Source organism: Salmo salar, chromosome 10 (genome assembly GCF_965601325.2).
Source record: "Salmo salar chromosome 10, fSalSal1, whole genome shotgun sequence".
In the NCBI taxonomy this organism is placed as follows: domain Eukaryota; kingdom Metazoa; phylum Chordata; class Actinopteri; order Salmoniformes; family Salmonidae; genus Salmo; species Salmo salar.
In genome coordinates, this window is record NC_138300.1 from 29,115,208 (window position 1) to 29,131,332 (window position 16,125).

Below are 16,125 nucleotides of genomic sequence, written 5' to 3' on the forward strand. Positions count from 1 at the left end.
AGAGTCGGTGAACGGATGATCTCCGCATGTGTGGTTCCCACCGTGAAGCATGGAGGAGGAGGTGTGATAGTGCTTTGCTATGGTTTGTAAACACAAACAAATCCATATGGTACAGTAGCATGATCATAATGATGTATGCATTCTCATTATGGGATTCACAGCAAATCTGGCTCCAGATTCTCTGATGTTTTGAAAACTGTCTAACATGAAACAACCTTCATTAAATCACATTATCTTTATCAATATGGTTGGTTAACTAACAAGAAATAGCTAGTAATAACTACTTTGGGAAGCATGGAGGAGGAGGTTTGAGAAACAGGCACCTCACAAGTCCTCAACTGGCATGTTCATTGGCAGCTTCATTAAACAGTACCCGCAAAATACCAGTCTCAACGTCAACAGTGAAGAGGCGACTCGAGGATGCTGACCTTCTAGGCAGAGTTGCAACGAAAAAGCCATATCTCAGACTGGCCAATAAAAATAAAAGATTAATATGGGCAGAATAACACAGACACTGGACAGAGGAACTCTGCCTAGGAAGGCCAGCATCCTGGAATCGCCTCTTCACTGTTGACGTTGAGACTGGTGTTTGCGGGTACTATTTAATGAAGCTGCCAGTTGAGGACTTGTGAGGCATCTGTTTCTCAAACTAGACACTAATGTACTTGTCCTCTTGTTCAGTTGTGCACCGGGGCCTCCCACTTCTCTTCCTATTCTGGTTAGAGCCAGTTTGCGCTGTTCTGTGAAGGGTGTAGTACACAGAGTTGTACGAGATCTTCAGTTTCTTGGCAATTTCTCGCATGGAATAGCCTTCATTTCTCTGAACAAGAATAGAATGACGAGTTTCAGAATACATGTATTTGTTTCTGGCCATTTTGAGCCTGTAATCGAACTCACAAATGCTAATGCTCCAGATGCTCAACTAGTCTAAAGAAGGCCAGTTTTATTGCTTCTTTAATCAAAACTACAGTTTACAGCTGTGCTAACATAATTGCAAAAGGGTTTTCTAATGATAAAATGATAAACTTGGATTAGCTAACACAACGTGCCATTGGAACACAGGAGTGATGGTTGCTGATAATGGGCCTCTCTACGCCTATGTAGATATTCTATAAAAAATCTGCCATTTCCAGGTACAATAGTCATTTACAACATTAACAATGTCTACACTGTATTCTATCATTTTGATGTTATTTTAATGGACACGGTTTTTTGCTTTTCTTTCAAAAACAAGGACATTTCTAAGTGACCCCAAACCTTTGAACGGTAGTGTGTGTGTGTATGTATATACACACACACACACACACACACACACACACACACACACGTAACAAAAAGGCTGTAAAAAAAAGCTATTTTTGTCATCTGAAGAGGGGGTGTGTTGGATGGGCTAATAATATATTTTCTAAATATATAAAACATGCTACGTAAAACACTTGTAAGAATAAGTTCCATCGCTATCGGGAAACCGGGCCCTGGTCTGTCATGACACGGTTCTTCATTCAACAATAAATAATTACATTTGGTATGGTTTAACTTGATGCTCGCACACCAATTAGTAAAAACGGTGAAAAACGTGATCACACAATCGCCATGACAGTTCCACTCTACTCAATGGACTCCATGACCTCTTCCACTCTACATCAACTCCAGCAGCTAATAATAGACATCAACTGACCAATTCTGAACCAGGCATCAGTGTGAACCCATGTCAACAGTGTGCCACAAAACTGTGTTCGCCCACTGAGCTACAGCCTAGACATGTGGCAGTGAGGCAACAACATGCAGTGGGGCAACACTGCAAAACAGTACACTAATTAAAACACAAAAAATAACTAACCACATTAGCATTCCTATATCGCCATTCTAACCATTTTCATATAAACAGCTTTACACAAAAGTGAAAATCAAGGCTATGGCCTTCAATGTATTCATTAAATATGCATGTAGGCTTGGATTATAATAATTGTTAACCAAATGGAAACTACATCGGGCATAATTAATCTTTTAAAGATGCCAATAGAGTACCTATGCCAACGTTTTCTCTCCTCGACCACTCAATAAATGCCATTAATTTATTCAGCGAATAAAATAATGCATGCCCATATTGCTGATCACAACATTGCTTATGCCGACTCGGTTGTCAACACAATTCCCAAGGTATTAAGCACCCATCTGAACGGAAACGGAGGAAGCAAGAGACAGATGGAGGGTGGGATGAGAGAGAAAGAGAGAGAGAGAGAAACACTGTACTGTAGAGTAGGAGCCTTGAATGAATCCTCAAATAGGGAAATGTGGATTATTCAGTAGTAAGGGAAAAGAGAGAGAGAAAGAGACCAGCCTTTGTTTTCCCAGAGAGAGTAGATAACAGGAGAGAGAAAGAAAGATAGAAAGCAGCTGTCGATAGCACAGAGCACCTCTGATTGGCTGTCCCAGAGGAACTACTTTGGGAAGCCGGTGCTGACCGGCCAGTTGATGGATCAGCCGTGGGCACGTGAGTGACGAGGGCCCCACTGATTGTGTTTACTCACAAGGTTTTGCCCTGCCTGATCAATCCCCAAACTGCACATTTGGCATTGAAATGACTGTGATACACCAGACTGTAGTAACATGGTCATCATACTGTACACAAAGTGTTTATGCTGCTGTTTCCAGCTAGCTACTTCAGGAGGAAGCATGTTTGTTTTATTTGAATCCCTTTTCTTTTCCTCCAAAGGATTGAGTGGAAAAAGGTTTTGTATTTCTTGTTAGTTAACCAACCATATTGATAAAGATAATGTGATTTAATGAAGGTTGTTTCACGTTAGACAGTTTTCAAAACATCAGAGAATCTGGAGCCGGATTTGCTGTGAATCCCATAATGGGAATGCATACATCATTATGATCATGCTACTGCACCATATGGATTTGTTTGTGTTTACAAACCATCTCTCATATTACAACTTGCACGAACAATCATAAATTAGCGAGTTTAAACATGAAACCATCTCCTTGTGTATACATTGAACACTCCCACACGTTTGAATCAGCTAGGTCTTTCATCTAGAGGTGGGGCTAGAGACGCTATCTTAACGAGTAAACAAGGAGGTGTTAAAGTGTTAAAAACAGACCCTAAATCAGAGTAAAAGCAAGGCTGCAGAGTCCATTTATTTCTGCCAGCCTAGAGTAATGGTGTGAAAGATGCTGGGACTGAAGATGAGGCTTTGTGAGAGGGAAGAGGAGGGTGTCCATTCATTTTGAGGATGAGGATGACTTCGGGCCTCCACTGTCCTGGCCTGCAGATCACAGGTCTGGTAAGGTCATTGGTGTTACTGCTGTCTCTTGCTGGGTTTCAGTGGGACGGACTTTGGCCTTGTCCGTCACCGCCGTACCCCCTCCTTTGGCCCCTATTTTGACCCCTGCTTTGGGTCTTCCTCTGGCTTTCCCCTCCGCCCCCTGGACCCCGGCCCTCTGCTTCCTATTGGCCCTCTGAGCCTTGTTCTTCAGATAGGTCTCCTCCAGTTGGAACAACAGATCCTCCAACATCCCCACCTGACCAGAAAACAATTCAAAACACAAGAGAACAGAACAAGTTACAATGTGCTATAAGCAATAACTAACACTTTTCACATGAAGACAGATTTTCCAGAGGAGCGTGAGGTTATATAGATTGTGTGTTGCGAGCCAAGCCCAGCAGCTCAACCCCTCCTCTCCTCTCTGCCCCACCAGGGAAGTAATTACCTGGTAGAGATGTAGGGTTTGGCCTGTACCTCCCTCATTCATTTGTGAGGTGAAGGCTTGGCGTGGGAATTTACTGTGCCCAGCCCGCGCTCATACCGGAGAAAGGGAGGAGGAGAAAGGGAGTGAAATATGAAAGTGAATGTATGATGAAGAGATGAATTTACAAAAGCCTATTTGGAGTACCGGGGAGAGATGGAGAGGGAGCACTCAAAGTGAGGCTGAGGTGAGCGCGAAGGAGAGAGAGTGGGGAATAAAACAATGAAAGAAACTGAAAGAGAAACAGTGAGATAGAGGGGAGATACAATATAGAGAGACTGAAAGAGACAGGGTGAGAGAGGGATATGTGTGTTGTGAGTGACAGAGGAGCCAGTCTGATGGTGGAGGTGGTGGTGCTGGGGTGTCTGTTTCTATTAATGGGATCTGAGACCCAACTCCACAGCCATACCCTGGGGATTCACCTAAACTCAGAGCAGGAGAAGTGGGGCTGAGACATTGACTGGTTCAACCCCATCCTGCACTTTCTCACCCTACATACGCGCTCCACACTTCCCTCCCATGCATCTTAGAACCTGGGACTCCATTTGAACAACAATTAGCCTCTCCATTGGTGTGCAGGCCGCATCTGCACCACTTTCTATATGAAAGCAGCAGCAACTTCAGAGGGCCCAGGGCTGACTGAGGTGGCTGTGCTATCTATCTATTTGTTTATTTGGATCCCAATTATCTTTTGCAGAAGCAGCAGCTACTCTTCCTGGGGTCCAGGAAGTAACAAAACACTGATTCACAAGAACAGTCACACAAATGTACGATATACAAATACAATACAACAACAAAAATGATGTGTGTGTTAGAGTATCTTTGTGTGTGTGTCTATGGAGGCTGCCATGCCATGCCCAAGGAGCTGAGCTGTGATATGACACCTGTCAAAGTGTCAATCAAACCTGTCAGCCCTCATCAGCACGGTGACGGAGTGTTACCCGATCGACTGACACTCAATGTATTCAAACTAGCCCAGTCAATACAGCCCTTAAAACATTTAGTGACCTTTTCACTGTTTCCAAGTCAAATGAGTTTCTAAATCAATAGAAATGAAACTTTATGGTGAGTCACAGTTTAGGACTACTTTGTAGTTTTGCTTTGTGTTGTTTGAGAACAAACTCCTGTACAAGCACTCACAGATGCACTGCTCTTATGCTTTTCCATCTTTCCAGGGAGGGGTTGGAAATATTCTGAAGTTTGAGTAAAACACTACAGTGCTGCGGTGCATTCCACATTTCTTATAGATATTTTATGGAGCGGAAAACATTGATGCCGTCCTTCTGCCGGAACTGGGGAAAGTGCAGTTATTTTTATGTCATTTATTTACAGCAAGGGCCAATGTCCTTATAATGACTGGCCAAAAACAAACAGGAAAACAATGCAGACCTGTGTCAGAATCAAGTCGTCATTTCTATTTGTTAGTTAATGCCCTGCTGATTTATGCCAGTTGAAGAGAGCCCAAGGGAAAATTAACTTGCCACCTCTAATATTTCTCTAGGCGTCGAGTAGCCGCACTCAATAAATTATTGTGTTGAGAAAAGGTTGGTTGTCACTCTCAGGATATATGAAGCAAATACCGGCGGGCATTGATTATAGATTTTACAAGTCTGAGGATGGGAGATTTTATGACCGTATGCACTTTATAGAGTGGACTGGTGCATGTATGCTAGCACAGGCTAATTTGCACATACAGTAACAGTACAAACGGCCCTTACATAAAATACTTGAGAGATGGCATGGCTGAGTGGAGGATAAGATAGCCTACATTGCTTGCAGTGCTTCCATTTTCTTCCACAGCCTTATGGCCTTACATCTCTTAGTTTAACAACTGATTTTAGACACAGTGCAGGTAACTCAGTGAAAATTACACCCGCTACAACAACGCTAAATTACAATGTGAATTCAACATGCACAATAAATTCAGGGTGACTAACCAATAATATAGTCTTGAGTTAGAAAATGTGATGTTAGTTATCGTAAGTAAAGCTCGACCTTTCAGTGAAAATCAGTTAAATATCAAAATAGGGAAGTACTATAATGTCCCATCGAATAATTCAAGTAAATTACAACTATTACTGTATCCATTACATGTTTAAACATTGAAACAGAAACAGCTTGCCAGCCCAGCCCTTTCCTGCTCAGTTTGACAGACTCTGCATAGGAATGATGTATGGGTCAGATAGGAAGTGAAAAGACCCATCCACCAGCACTGGGCTCAGCCTATGGCAGTGGGCTTTTAAGGTGTGAGTATGTGTCGATATGGGTGTGTGTGTGTGTGATAGAGTATGTGTGCATGTCAATGTGTGTGCATGATTAATACAGCCCATCACTAACGGCTGTGGTCATGCTCCACTGGGTGTGAGATAGACTGACCCAGTGATGCACTGCACTGCCCTGCGTCAACCCCCCTCCTATACCCACCAGGCACCAGGAAACAACTCCACACAGGACAGAGAGCATGGAAATGCAATCAGGGATATTGTAATGTGATTTATCTTTGATTTCCAGCTGTCCAACGAGGCTCCAGCCCTACAGGACTTGATGTTTATACGCTGATCTGCATTACAGTATCTCAGTAGCTTTACACTGGGTTTTGTTCTCAAGCCAAGTCTGTTTGCAGTACTATGTACCGTAGTGAGATTAAATGCCAAAGCCTCACTAATTAACAAAGAAAATAATTTGGTCTGAAAAATGAAATGGGCCTCTCCCTCCTGGGAGCCATGCCATTTGAAAGTTCAGTAGGCATTGTTCATCTTAATAGAGGTGACAGGCGTGCCACAAGGATATCCCAACGCAAAATATATATTTTTTTTCCTGACTCGATATGTCAAATCATCGTTTAGATTTTGTTGGGAGAATGCTAAGCGTGCGTTTGGAGGGTACAGTGTAGACGGTATTTCCATCCCATCGTCCCCTCCTCGTTCTCATTGTCATTTTTCCTTTCTCTCTATTTACCTTTTGCATTTCATTCCACACACGTTCTCTATCAGTCCGCCTTCCTTCAAGGGTGTCCATGGTGTCTGCCATTAGAGCCTGCAGCTGTGGGCCCGAGATAAAGATTATCAGAGCGCAATTCACACACCAGCAATAACTTCTCTAAACACAGACTTAAAAGCTAATTAAAAAATCATTTGTCGGATGATTATTTTTACAACTCATTCCTCATACAATGAGGGCTGCCATCTTGTCTTTTTTCTACATGGAGAGAAGCCTGGATGCTGTGGCCTTTCACAGCAGTGGTGGGCTAGGGGAGACAATGTGGACAAATTGACAAACAGCACTCGTCCATCCAACAACCTCTCAGTCTCACATCAGAATTGAACATTCATCCATGTTTCTCAAATGTAAAATTTCTGTGTTTTAGATAAAGTTTAGCCATTAATGCCAAATTCTTAATGTTAGGCATTAACTCCGAATGGGTTAAGGTTTGGGACAGGCTTAAAACAAAAAAACCTTTGTATTACTGAATTCAAATATGCAACCTTTGGAACCAGAGGCAGATGCTTACACCCATCCACCATACCAGCGCACAATGCCATAGCAAAACCAAAACCTACTTGAAGGTAACAGCGCTCACTGTTGCCCCTAGTGGCTGTTTTCCATCTAATCTCCCGACGTCCTCAGACATGGATGGATGTCAAATACCGACTTGTATCACGGGTGACCTGCTTGCATCCATCACGGTGCGTGGGAGGAGGTTTTGCAGCACTAACACTTAACCTAACCCATACCCGAATTGTAAGCATAACCCTTACTGTAAGCAAAAGCCTTTTTCCTTGTGGGGACCGGTGAAGTGCTGAATTTTCCCCATAAGGATAGTAAAACCAAACACACACACACACACACACACACACACACACACACACACACACACACACACACACACACACACACACACACACACACACACACACACACACACACACACACACACACACACACACACACACACACACAGGTGTGGCTGGCTGCTGGCTGGTACACCTGCTTTCACAACACAAATACCTTTCCCCCTTCTATTTCTCCAGACACAGGACACTTTTCTGGGGGGCAATTCACCAACATGCAGCGTGTGTTCTGAATGATTAAGTTTCCTGAGAGAGCGCTCGCCGGTAAAACTGTGTTTTTTTGGGTCTCCGGCCGGACATCCACTGAAAACTCAGAGAACTCTATAGTTCAGTTGATAGAGCATGGCGCTTGCAACGCCAGAATAGTGGGTTCGATTCCCAGGATCACCCGCATGTAAAATGTATCCACGCATGACTGTTAGTCGCTTTGGATAAAAGAGTATGCTAAACAGCATATATTTGACCTAAAGGCAGAGCAGCTCCCATTACTGAGTGTCTGTGCCAAAATATCCACTAAAAGGGCTGGGTATTTAAACTGATTCACTGACAGAAATATCATTATTTTGGACATGTGTTTTTCTCCTTGCCTGTTGAAAGGAAGCACATCGTCATATCGTCATGACTCCAGTGTATGCGACAGCCGACCCCTTTACTGTACTGTAATATCTGTGGTAGTAGAAGCTGTCATGGCTGTTGTTGCCTAAACAAACATGGCCTCTCTCTCCTGGTCTCTATTCATGGTAGATTTGGTTGCAATATCACAGCCACTGTGCGGCTCTATTCTAGTAAAGAGGCAATTATAGAGCTTCAGCATCACAACACATGGTATACCTGAATGAGACTTGCATACACCACCTCTTCCATTTCTGTTTCCCTATTCCCTCCTGTTATCTACTCTCTCTGGGAAAGCAAAGGTCCTCTCTCTCTCTCTCTTTCCTATCCTATATATTTTTTTGCCAGTGTGCTGTTAAAGTGCTCCTAGATAACACCACCTCAGGCCTAGGAGAGACCTCTTATCCACCCCTGTACCGCCTCTGATATTACCAGAATGATGTTGAGGTCGCTGCGTCCTGTTGTGTGTCAGTGCACAGAGAATGAGTCAGTACTAGGTAGGCATTTCAAAGTTTGGCCAGAGACTGTTGGTTGCTTACCAGTGAGGTATCTGCGTGGCTGAGGTCCTGCAGGTAGGGGGCGACAGCGAGCTCAGCCAGCGCCTGGTGGAGGATGACGGTCTGCTCCCTGCTGCGTTGGATCTGTCCCAGGTAGCCAGCATACTGCAGCCTCTCCACAAGCCCAGACCCTGGTGAAAAACCTGCCTGTTGTCTTAGAACAAACACAGCATGTGAGAAACAAGGAAACATGGGAAAAATAAAACTTGTAAACCCCCCCTCTCTTTTCACTCGGCCCTGTTGATCACTAATCACACATTTTTCAAAGAGCTGAAGTCGGAAGTTTACATACACCTTAGCCAAATACATTTAAACTCAGTTTTCACAATTCCTGACATTTAATCCTAGTAAAAATGCCATGTCTTAGGTCAGTTAGGATCACCACCTTATTTTAAGAATGTGAAATGTCAGAATAATAGTAGAGAGAATGATTTATTTCAGCTTTTACTTCTTTCATCACATTCCCAGTGGGTCAGAAGTTTCCATACACTCAATTAGTATTTGGTAGCATTGCCTTTAAATTGTTTAACTTGGGTCAAACGTGTCAGGTAGTCATCCACAAGCTTCCCACAACAAGTTGGGTGAATTTTGGCCCATTCCTCCTGAGAGAGCTGGTGTAACTGAGTCAGGTTTGTAGGCCTCCTTGCTCACACACGCTTTTTCAGTTCTGCCCACAAATTTTCTATGGATTGAGGTCAGGGCTCTGTAATGGCAACTCCAATACCTTGACTTTGTTGTCCTTAAGCCATTTTGCCACAACTTTGGAAGTATGCTTGGGGTCATTGTCCATTTGGAAGACCCATTTGCGACCAAGCTTTAACTTCCTGACTGATGTCTTGAGATGTTGCTTCAATATATCCACATATTTGTCCTTCCTAATGACACCATCTATTTTGTGAAGTACATCAGTGCCCCCTGCAGCAAAGCACACCCACAACATGATGCTGCCACCCCCGTGCTTCACGGTTGGGATGGTGTTCTTCGGCTTGCAAGCCTCTCCCTTTTTCCTCCAAACATAACAATGGTCATTATGGCCAAACAGTTACATTTTTGTTTCATCAGATCAGAAGACATTTCTCCAAAAAGTACGGTCTTTGTCCCCATGTGCAGTTGCAAACTGTAGTCTGGCTTTATGGCGGTTTGGAGCAGTGGCTTCTTCCTTGCTGAGCGGCCTTTCAAGTTAGGTCAACATAGGACTCATTTTACTGTGCATATAGATACTTTTGTACCTGTTTCCTCCAGCAACTTCACAAGGTCCTTTGCTATTGTTCAGGGATTGATTTGCACCAAAGTACGTTCAACTCTAGGAGATAGAACGAGTCTCCTTCCTGAGCGGTATGACGGCTTCGTGGTCCCATGGTGTTTATACTTGCGTACTATTATTTGTACAGATGAACGTGGTACCTTCAGGCATTTGGAAATTCCTCCCAAGGATGAATCAGACTTGTGGAGGTCTACAATTGTTTTCTGAGGTCTTGGCTGATTTCTTTTGATTTTCCCATGATGTCAAGCGAAGAGGCACTGAGTTTAAAGGTAGGCCTTGAAATACATCCACAGATACACCTCCAATTGACTCAAATGGTGTCAATTAGCCTATCAGAAGTTTCTAAAGCCATGACATCATTTTCTGGAATTTTCCAAGCTGTTTAAAGGCACAGTCAACCCACTGGAATTGTGATACAGTGAATTATAAGTGAAATAATCTGTCTGTAAACAATTGTTGGAAAAATTACTTGTGTCATGCACAAAGTAGGTGTCCTAACCGACTTGCCAAAACTATAGTTTGTTACAAGACATTTGTGGAGTGGTTGAAAAACGAGTTTAAATGACTCCAACATAAGGGTATGTAAACTTCCGACTTCAACTGTACATATGTCACAGTCACACTGCGCATTGTCTGTACCAGTTCATTATAACTTTGAATTTTCAAGTGACAACAGTGGGGTGGTGAAACGGGGATTGCTGGCCACTACACGATCTACTACAAAACATTGAACAACAAATGAGCATAGATCGTCAGCAGGATTAGCATTTTGCTGAGTTTTGGAGTATTGACAGCTGTTAACACAGTTCCATAAGGACTAGTGTCAAAGGTCCTTCCTCCAGTGGTATCTAATCTAAGTAGCTGGCGCTTCCTGAAGCGATCCATCACTGAAGATATCTTTTGGCATATCTCCCGTTGTGTTCTTTCTCCACCCGCTGGAACCTGACAAAGTGCCCAGGCCCTTTTATTCCAAGGCAACAAAAGGCTGGAAATCATGTTGAAAAATTGTGATTTTCTTTTTGTGGGACAACGCCCCACCTCTACCCCTCCTCTCGCAGACCTCAAGGTTTTGTTTTGTCCTGGCCTTCCTCCCTTCTCAGTTTACTTTCAACATCCTAACGAGGGAAAAAACAACACATTCCTTTACAAGCTATGCTGTTTTGTTTTGCTCCCCCTGAATATTTCATATAATGATTTTCTTGTACTACTCCCTCCTACCCTTTGTATGCAATGTTTGGGATGCTACAGAGCAGAGCAGCACAAGGCAAACAGTGCAGCAATAGAGTTTGATTTTTATTGTAATTATGTACAGTATTGAAATTAGTTAACCCACACCTCTATGCCAATGCTTTTACTGCCTGTATGATGTTGCTAGTTAAACTATGCAAATTATCAAATTGTTGGTGCCTACTGTAAAATATTTTAATCTACATCTCTATATGTTAGCATACTGTTCCTATATGAGGAGTTTAACCCTGACCCAGAACATATGCAGATGTATTTCATCAACAAATATTTTAAAATACTAAAATACTATAAAGTAGCAGACGTGAAAAACCCATCCCGATTTTAAAATTAAACAATTTAGCATTGCGTGCTTCACGGCTCTACCAAATACATGCAGCACACATCAAATAATTGTACACTAATTGTTGGAGGGTGTTCAAGCTGCATTTGTCTAGATGCATCGCAACATAATAGGATTTCCTTGAGCCTTCTCAGCTGCAGAGTGACTAATTTAATAACCACTGTGTCTCTGCATCTCATAGAGCCGGTGTTACAGATGCAGATGTAATTACAATTATGCTGCTTCTGAAATCGACTGCTAGAGCTCTGCTGTGCGGCTTCAAATGAAATCTCCTCTTTAGTTTGCATTGTCCATCTTAAGAGAAAAAAGGGGTCAGTGATCAGCCAGTTGAATTATTGAGAGCAGCGGGAGGAGAGAGCGAGTTCGTCGGTGACAGGGCTGTCTATGTGGTGGTGAGGAGTCCACTTGACCTGCAGCCATGCTGCCAGGGGCCACGGGGGAGAGCAGCATGTGTGTGTTTCTCTCGCTCTGTGTGTGTGATTCTGTGTGTGTATCTCTCTCTCTGTGTGTGTGTCTCCCTGTCTGTGTGTGTGTCAAAGTGTGTGCATGCGTTCGTGTGTGTGTAATACGATTGTGTGACTCCCTCAGGCCACATGCTGCTTAGTAAACCCGAGACAGGATCGAGACACAGCACACCAATCAGGGAACTGGCCTGGCCTGCACTGCAAGAAATGAGCACTCCAATTACTAGGGACAAGCACATTTTAACAACAACAACGACAGTGCAAACAACTTCCCCACAAAGTCTATGTTACAAGCCAATCTGAAACTTCATGCTATTTCATTCATTACTGCTCATTCCCTTTCAAAACACACATCTTAATTCATTACTGAATAGCCGTAGAACTAATGGCTAAAGTACACACGTGAGTAGAAAGGGGTGTGTATGTATGTATGTGTGTGTGTGGTTCTGTTCAGGTAAGCAAGAGAGAGCTGCTACGAGTGAATTCATTTCTTGCAGATAAGAGGACACCACATTATCATTTTGAAAAAACAATCAATAGTTCCTCTCAGATCTCAAAGAGATGAGCCTTGTGTACATTTAGTTTTGCTCTCCACATAACCTGTCCTTTCCTTTTACATGTTTCTATGGTCTTCCTCTTTATAAGGATTATTAAAGTAACAACAAAAGACATCAAGGACACCACAGTCCTCCTAGAAATCATCTTCATTATGGAAATGTTGTCAATGAAAATGTAGTAATTATGATCCACATTACATCCTGATAACGAGCTAAAATAAATGACCACTGTTTCTCGATTACAGAACATTTTCTTACATTTTCTATACCACTGCCACATTAAAATACAAACTATGTGTGAACTGTTATCGTGGTACAAAATACGAGAGAAAGCGTTTGAAATTAAGATGCATCTGTGATGAACAAACGTTGCTTAAAGAATATAACAGACAGTTCTGACTTAATAGGCTCTTAACAGTGCTGCCTAGCCGTCTGTTAACGCTGCTGCCTAGCCGTCTGGCTAGCCGTCTGTTAACGCTGCTGCCTAGCCGTCTGGTAACGCTGCTGCCTAGCCGTCTGGTAACGCTGCTGCCTAGCCGTCTGGTAACGCTGCTGCCTAGCCGTCTGGTAACGCTGCTGCCTAGCCGTCTGGTAACGCTGCTGCTTAGCCGTCTGGTAACGCTGCTGCCTAGCCGTCTGTTAAAGCTGTTGCCTAGACGTCTGTTAAAGCTGCTGCCTAGCCGTCTGTTAAAGCTGCTACCTAGCCGTCTGTTAAAGCTGCTGCCTAGCCGTCTGTTAAAGCTGCTGCCTAGCCGTCTGTTAAAGCTGCTGCCTAGCCGTCTGTTAAAGCTGCTGCCTAGCCGTCTGTTAAAGCTGCTGCCTAGCCGTCTGGTAACGCTGCTGCCTAGCCGTCTGGTAACTGATGCCTAGCCGTCTGTTAAAGCTGTTGCCTAGACGTCTGTTAAAGCTGCTGCCTAGCCGTCTGTTAAAGCTGCTGCCTAGCCGTCTGTTAAAGCTGCTGCCTAGCCGTCTGTTAAAGCTGCTGCCTAGCCGTCTGTTAAAGCTGCTGCCTAGCCGTCTGTTAAAGCTGCTGCCTAGCCGTCTGGTAACGCTGCTGCCTAGCCGTCTGTTAACGCTGCTGCCTAGCCGTCTGTTAACGCTGCTGCCTAGACGTCTGGTAACGCTACTGCCTAGCCGTCTGTTAATGCTGCTGCCTAGACGTCTGTTAAAGCTGCTGCCTAGCCGTCTGTTAATGCTGCTGCCGTCTCTTACCAAGTCACAGGGAAATGAGTCCATATCAACCTACCCACGACCAAGGTGTGATGACCTTCACACCATCCTGCCTGTTCTTAACAATAGAGTGTAATTGACAGATAACACACGTGGTGCACAGTGGGGCGTCAGCTAGCATGGTGGTTAGAGCGTTGGACTAGAAACCGATAGGTTGCAAGATCAAATCCCTGAGCTGACAAGGTAAGAATCTGTCATTCTGCCCCTGAACAAGGCAGTTAACCCACTGTTCTTAGGCTGTCATTGAAAATAAGAACTTGTTCTTAACTGACTTGCATAGTTAAATAAAGGTAAAATAAACAGTGACGCTCAGCACCTTTTGTTGCTATCAGGAGTGTTTACCAGTACAGCACCACTCTTTTTAGTAGCGCTTAAGGACCGAATATGACCTATCTTTCTGTCAATTATGGTTGCTTTGTTTTCCTCCACTCAAAGCATGTAAACGTATACCCACAGCTAGTTTGGTGCACTTAATAAAATCTAAGACTGGTAGGATCCTCCTGCTGAACGTGTCACACACCCGCTCCATGTCCTCTGGGCTACTGGAGCTGAATGAGGCTCTGGGTCCTGAACAAACAAAGAAATAAACATACAATCAACATCCACAGACTCAGCTTTAAACTCAAACTTACTATAGCACAAATAAATGACAGCTAATCAACACTACGGTTTGCTAATCAATGCAGGATTGATGGTGTGTCTGGTTCTGTGTTTGTGACTCACACAGAGCAGCAGCAGCACACACGCACACTGCAGTGGTGACATCCCCTTATGGTGAGCTCAGCAGCCACCCCCCCTGCACCAGCGGCAAATGACTGATGGCTTAACAGACCCATGCAGTGCCCATGTCTTTGATACATTACACAAAGGCATCGATTTCCCCCCTGCCTACCCCCAACCCTTTAACAGAGCACAGAGCAGACGACTACAGCACAGCTGACCTCCTCAGCTCTGTCTGTCCGCTCCTCTACCGAGGAACTGAACAAGCAGACAAAGATAGAAGCCGGTTTACACACATGCACGCACACACACACACACAGACAGAGAGATTATATAATCTTTGTTAGTGCAGAGCAGTCAATTCTACAACATCTCTCCTGTATGCTCTTTCTAGACCAGTGGTTCCCAATCCACAAGGGGTACCTAAGAAGACTCATGAGACCATAGGCCTACTGGTAAAATGTACATGAGGGTGTACTTCAGGGGCACTCTGGCAAGGGCAAAATTCTGTTGGTGGTACAGTAACCAAAACAAGTTGGGAACCACTGCTGTGGACCATATGAAGTGTCATGTAAATGCATAATACAGAAGCTAGATTTCTGTTCCATTCCAACAGTGTCAATATTTCACCTCCCCTGCCCCCCTTGACGTAATGATTGCAAGATGACTGGGGTCAAATGACAAATCCACTAATTCCAAAATTGACCAGCTGACTAATGTAATGAACTGAAAGCATGTGGTCAATTTTCATACCATCATCCAACCTAGTGTTCTAAGCCTGCAGTACAGTGGTATGCAACAACCCTGACTGAATAGTCTCTAATAAATATTAAATGTCTCTCGGCAGCATTGCTGTTTTGTTCATTCTGAGAAGTGTGTGTCTGTTTTAGAGAAAGTGTGTGGGATCTCTTTGGTGTGGTGAGTATGAAGGTGCTGTGAGAACACAGAGCTGACAGTGTGGCGTGATCACCAGGTCAAAGGTTAGGTGACAGTCATACCACTCTGTGTGATGTCAAGGGGGTTCAGTGACTTGGAACTGTCTGTCTGCATACTTCAATATTCAACATCATCTGCAACCACTTCAGAAAACAACTCTATCGACTCTCTCAGGTCTCAGAGTTACACGTCCATAATAAAACAAGCATGCTTCAACAGATGTACAAACTCCAACATTTTAAAACAGTTTTACAAACTGGCATACATGAGTTAAGAGTTGGTAAGTATTGCAGTAGCCCGGGACAATAGAATCAGTGACTACAGCTGCTAGCAACAGACTTCTGTGTTCTGTGTGTGCCAGCAGTGTCACGCGTCAGTGAGATGTACAGTATCTGTACCTGTAAAAGAGGGGCAGGTCCTGCTGGTGAGTTTGCTGAGGAAGCTGCCGTCCTGTCCCCTCCTGAAGCCCAGGGTGAGGACGTATTTCTGCTGGGTGGACGGGGGATTGCTCCAGTCTGTGGTCTGGGGCAGCAGGTGACCTCCACTGGGGTCTGGGGGACAGGCAGAGAGGAACAGGAGGGCTGGGTAAT

At 43.9% G+C, this 16,125-nt stretch overlaps 1 protein-coding gene across 1 annotated transcript in view; it reads right to left on the bottom strand.

Moving 5' to 3' along the window:
- Positions 1-1,351: 1,351 nt before the first annotated feature.
- LOC106613923 (spermatogenesis-associated protein 16) overlaps positions 1,352-16,125 on the bottom strand; it is a 68,295-nt gene continuing 53,521 nt past the window's right edge. The window contains exons 7-11 of the mRNA XM_014216724.3: positions 15,934-16,086; positions 14,334-14,446; positions 8,759-8,923; positions 6,715-6,798; positions 1,352-3,531 (exon numbers count right to left, since the gene is read on the bottom strand). Coding sequence (XP_014072199.2) covers positions 3,283-3,531; positions 6,715-6,798; positions 8,759-8,923; positions 14,334-14,446; positions 15,934-16,086 — 764 coding nt within the window. The 3' untranslated portion in view covers positions 1,352-3,282. The remainder of the gene's footprint in view (positions 3,532-6,714; positions 6,799-8,758; positions 8,924-14,333; positions 14,447-15,933; positions 16,087-16,125) is intronic.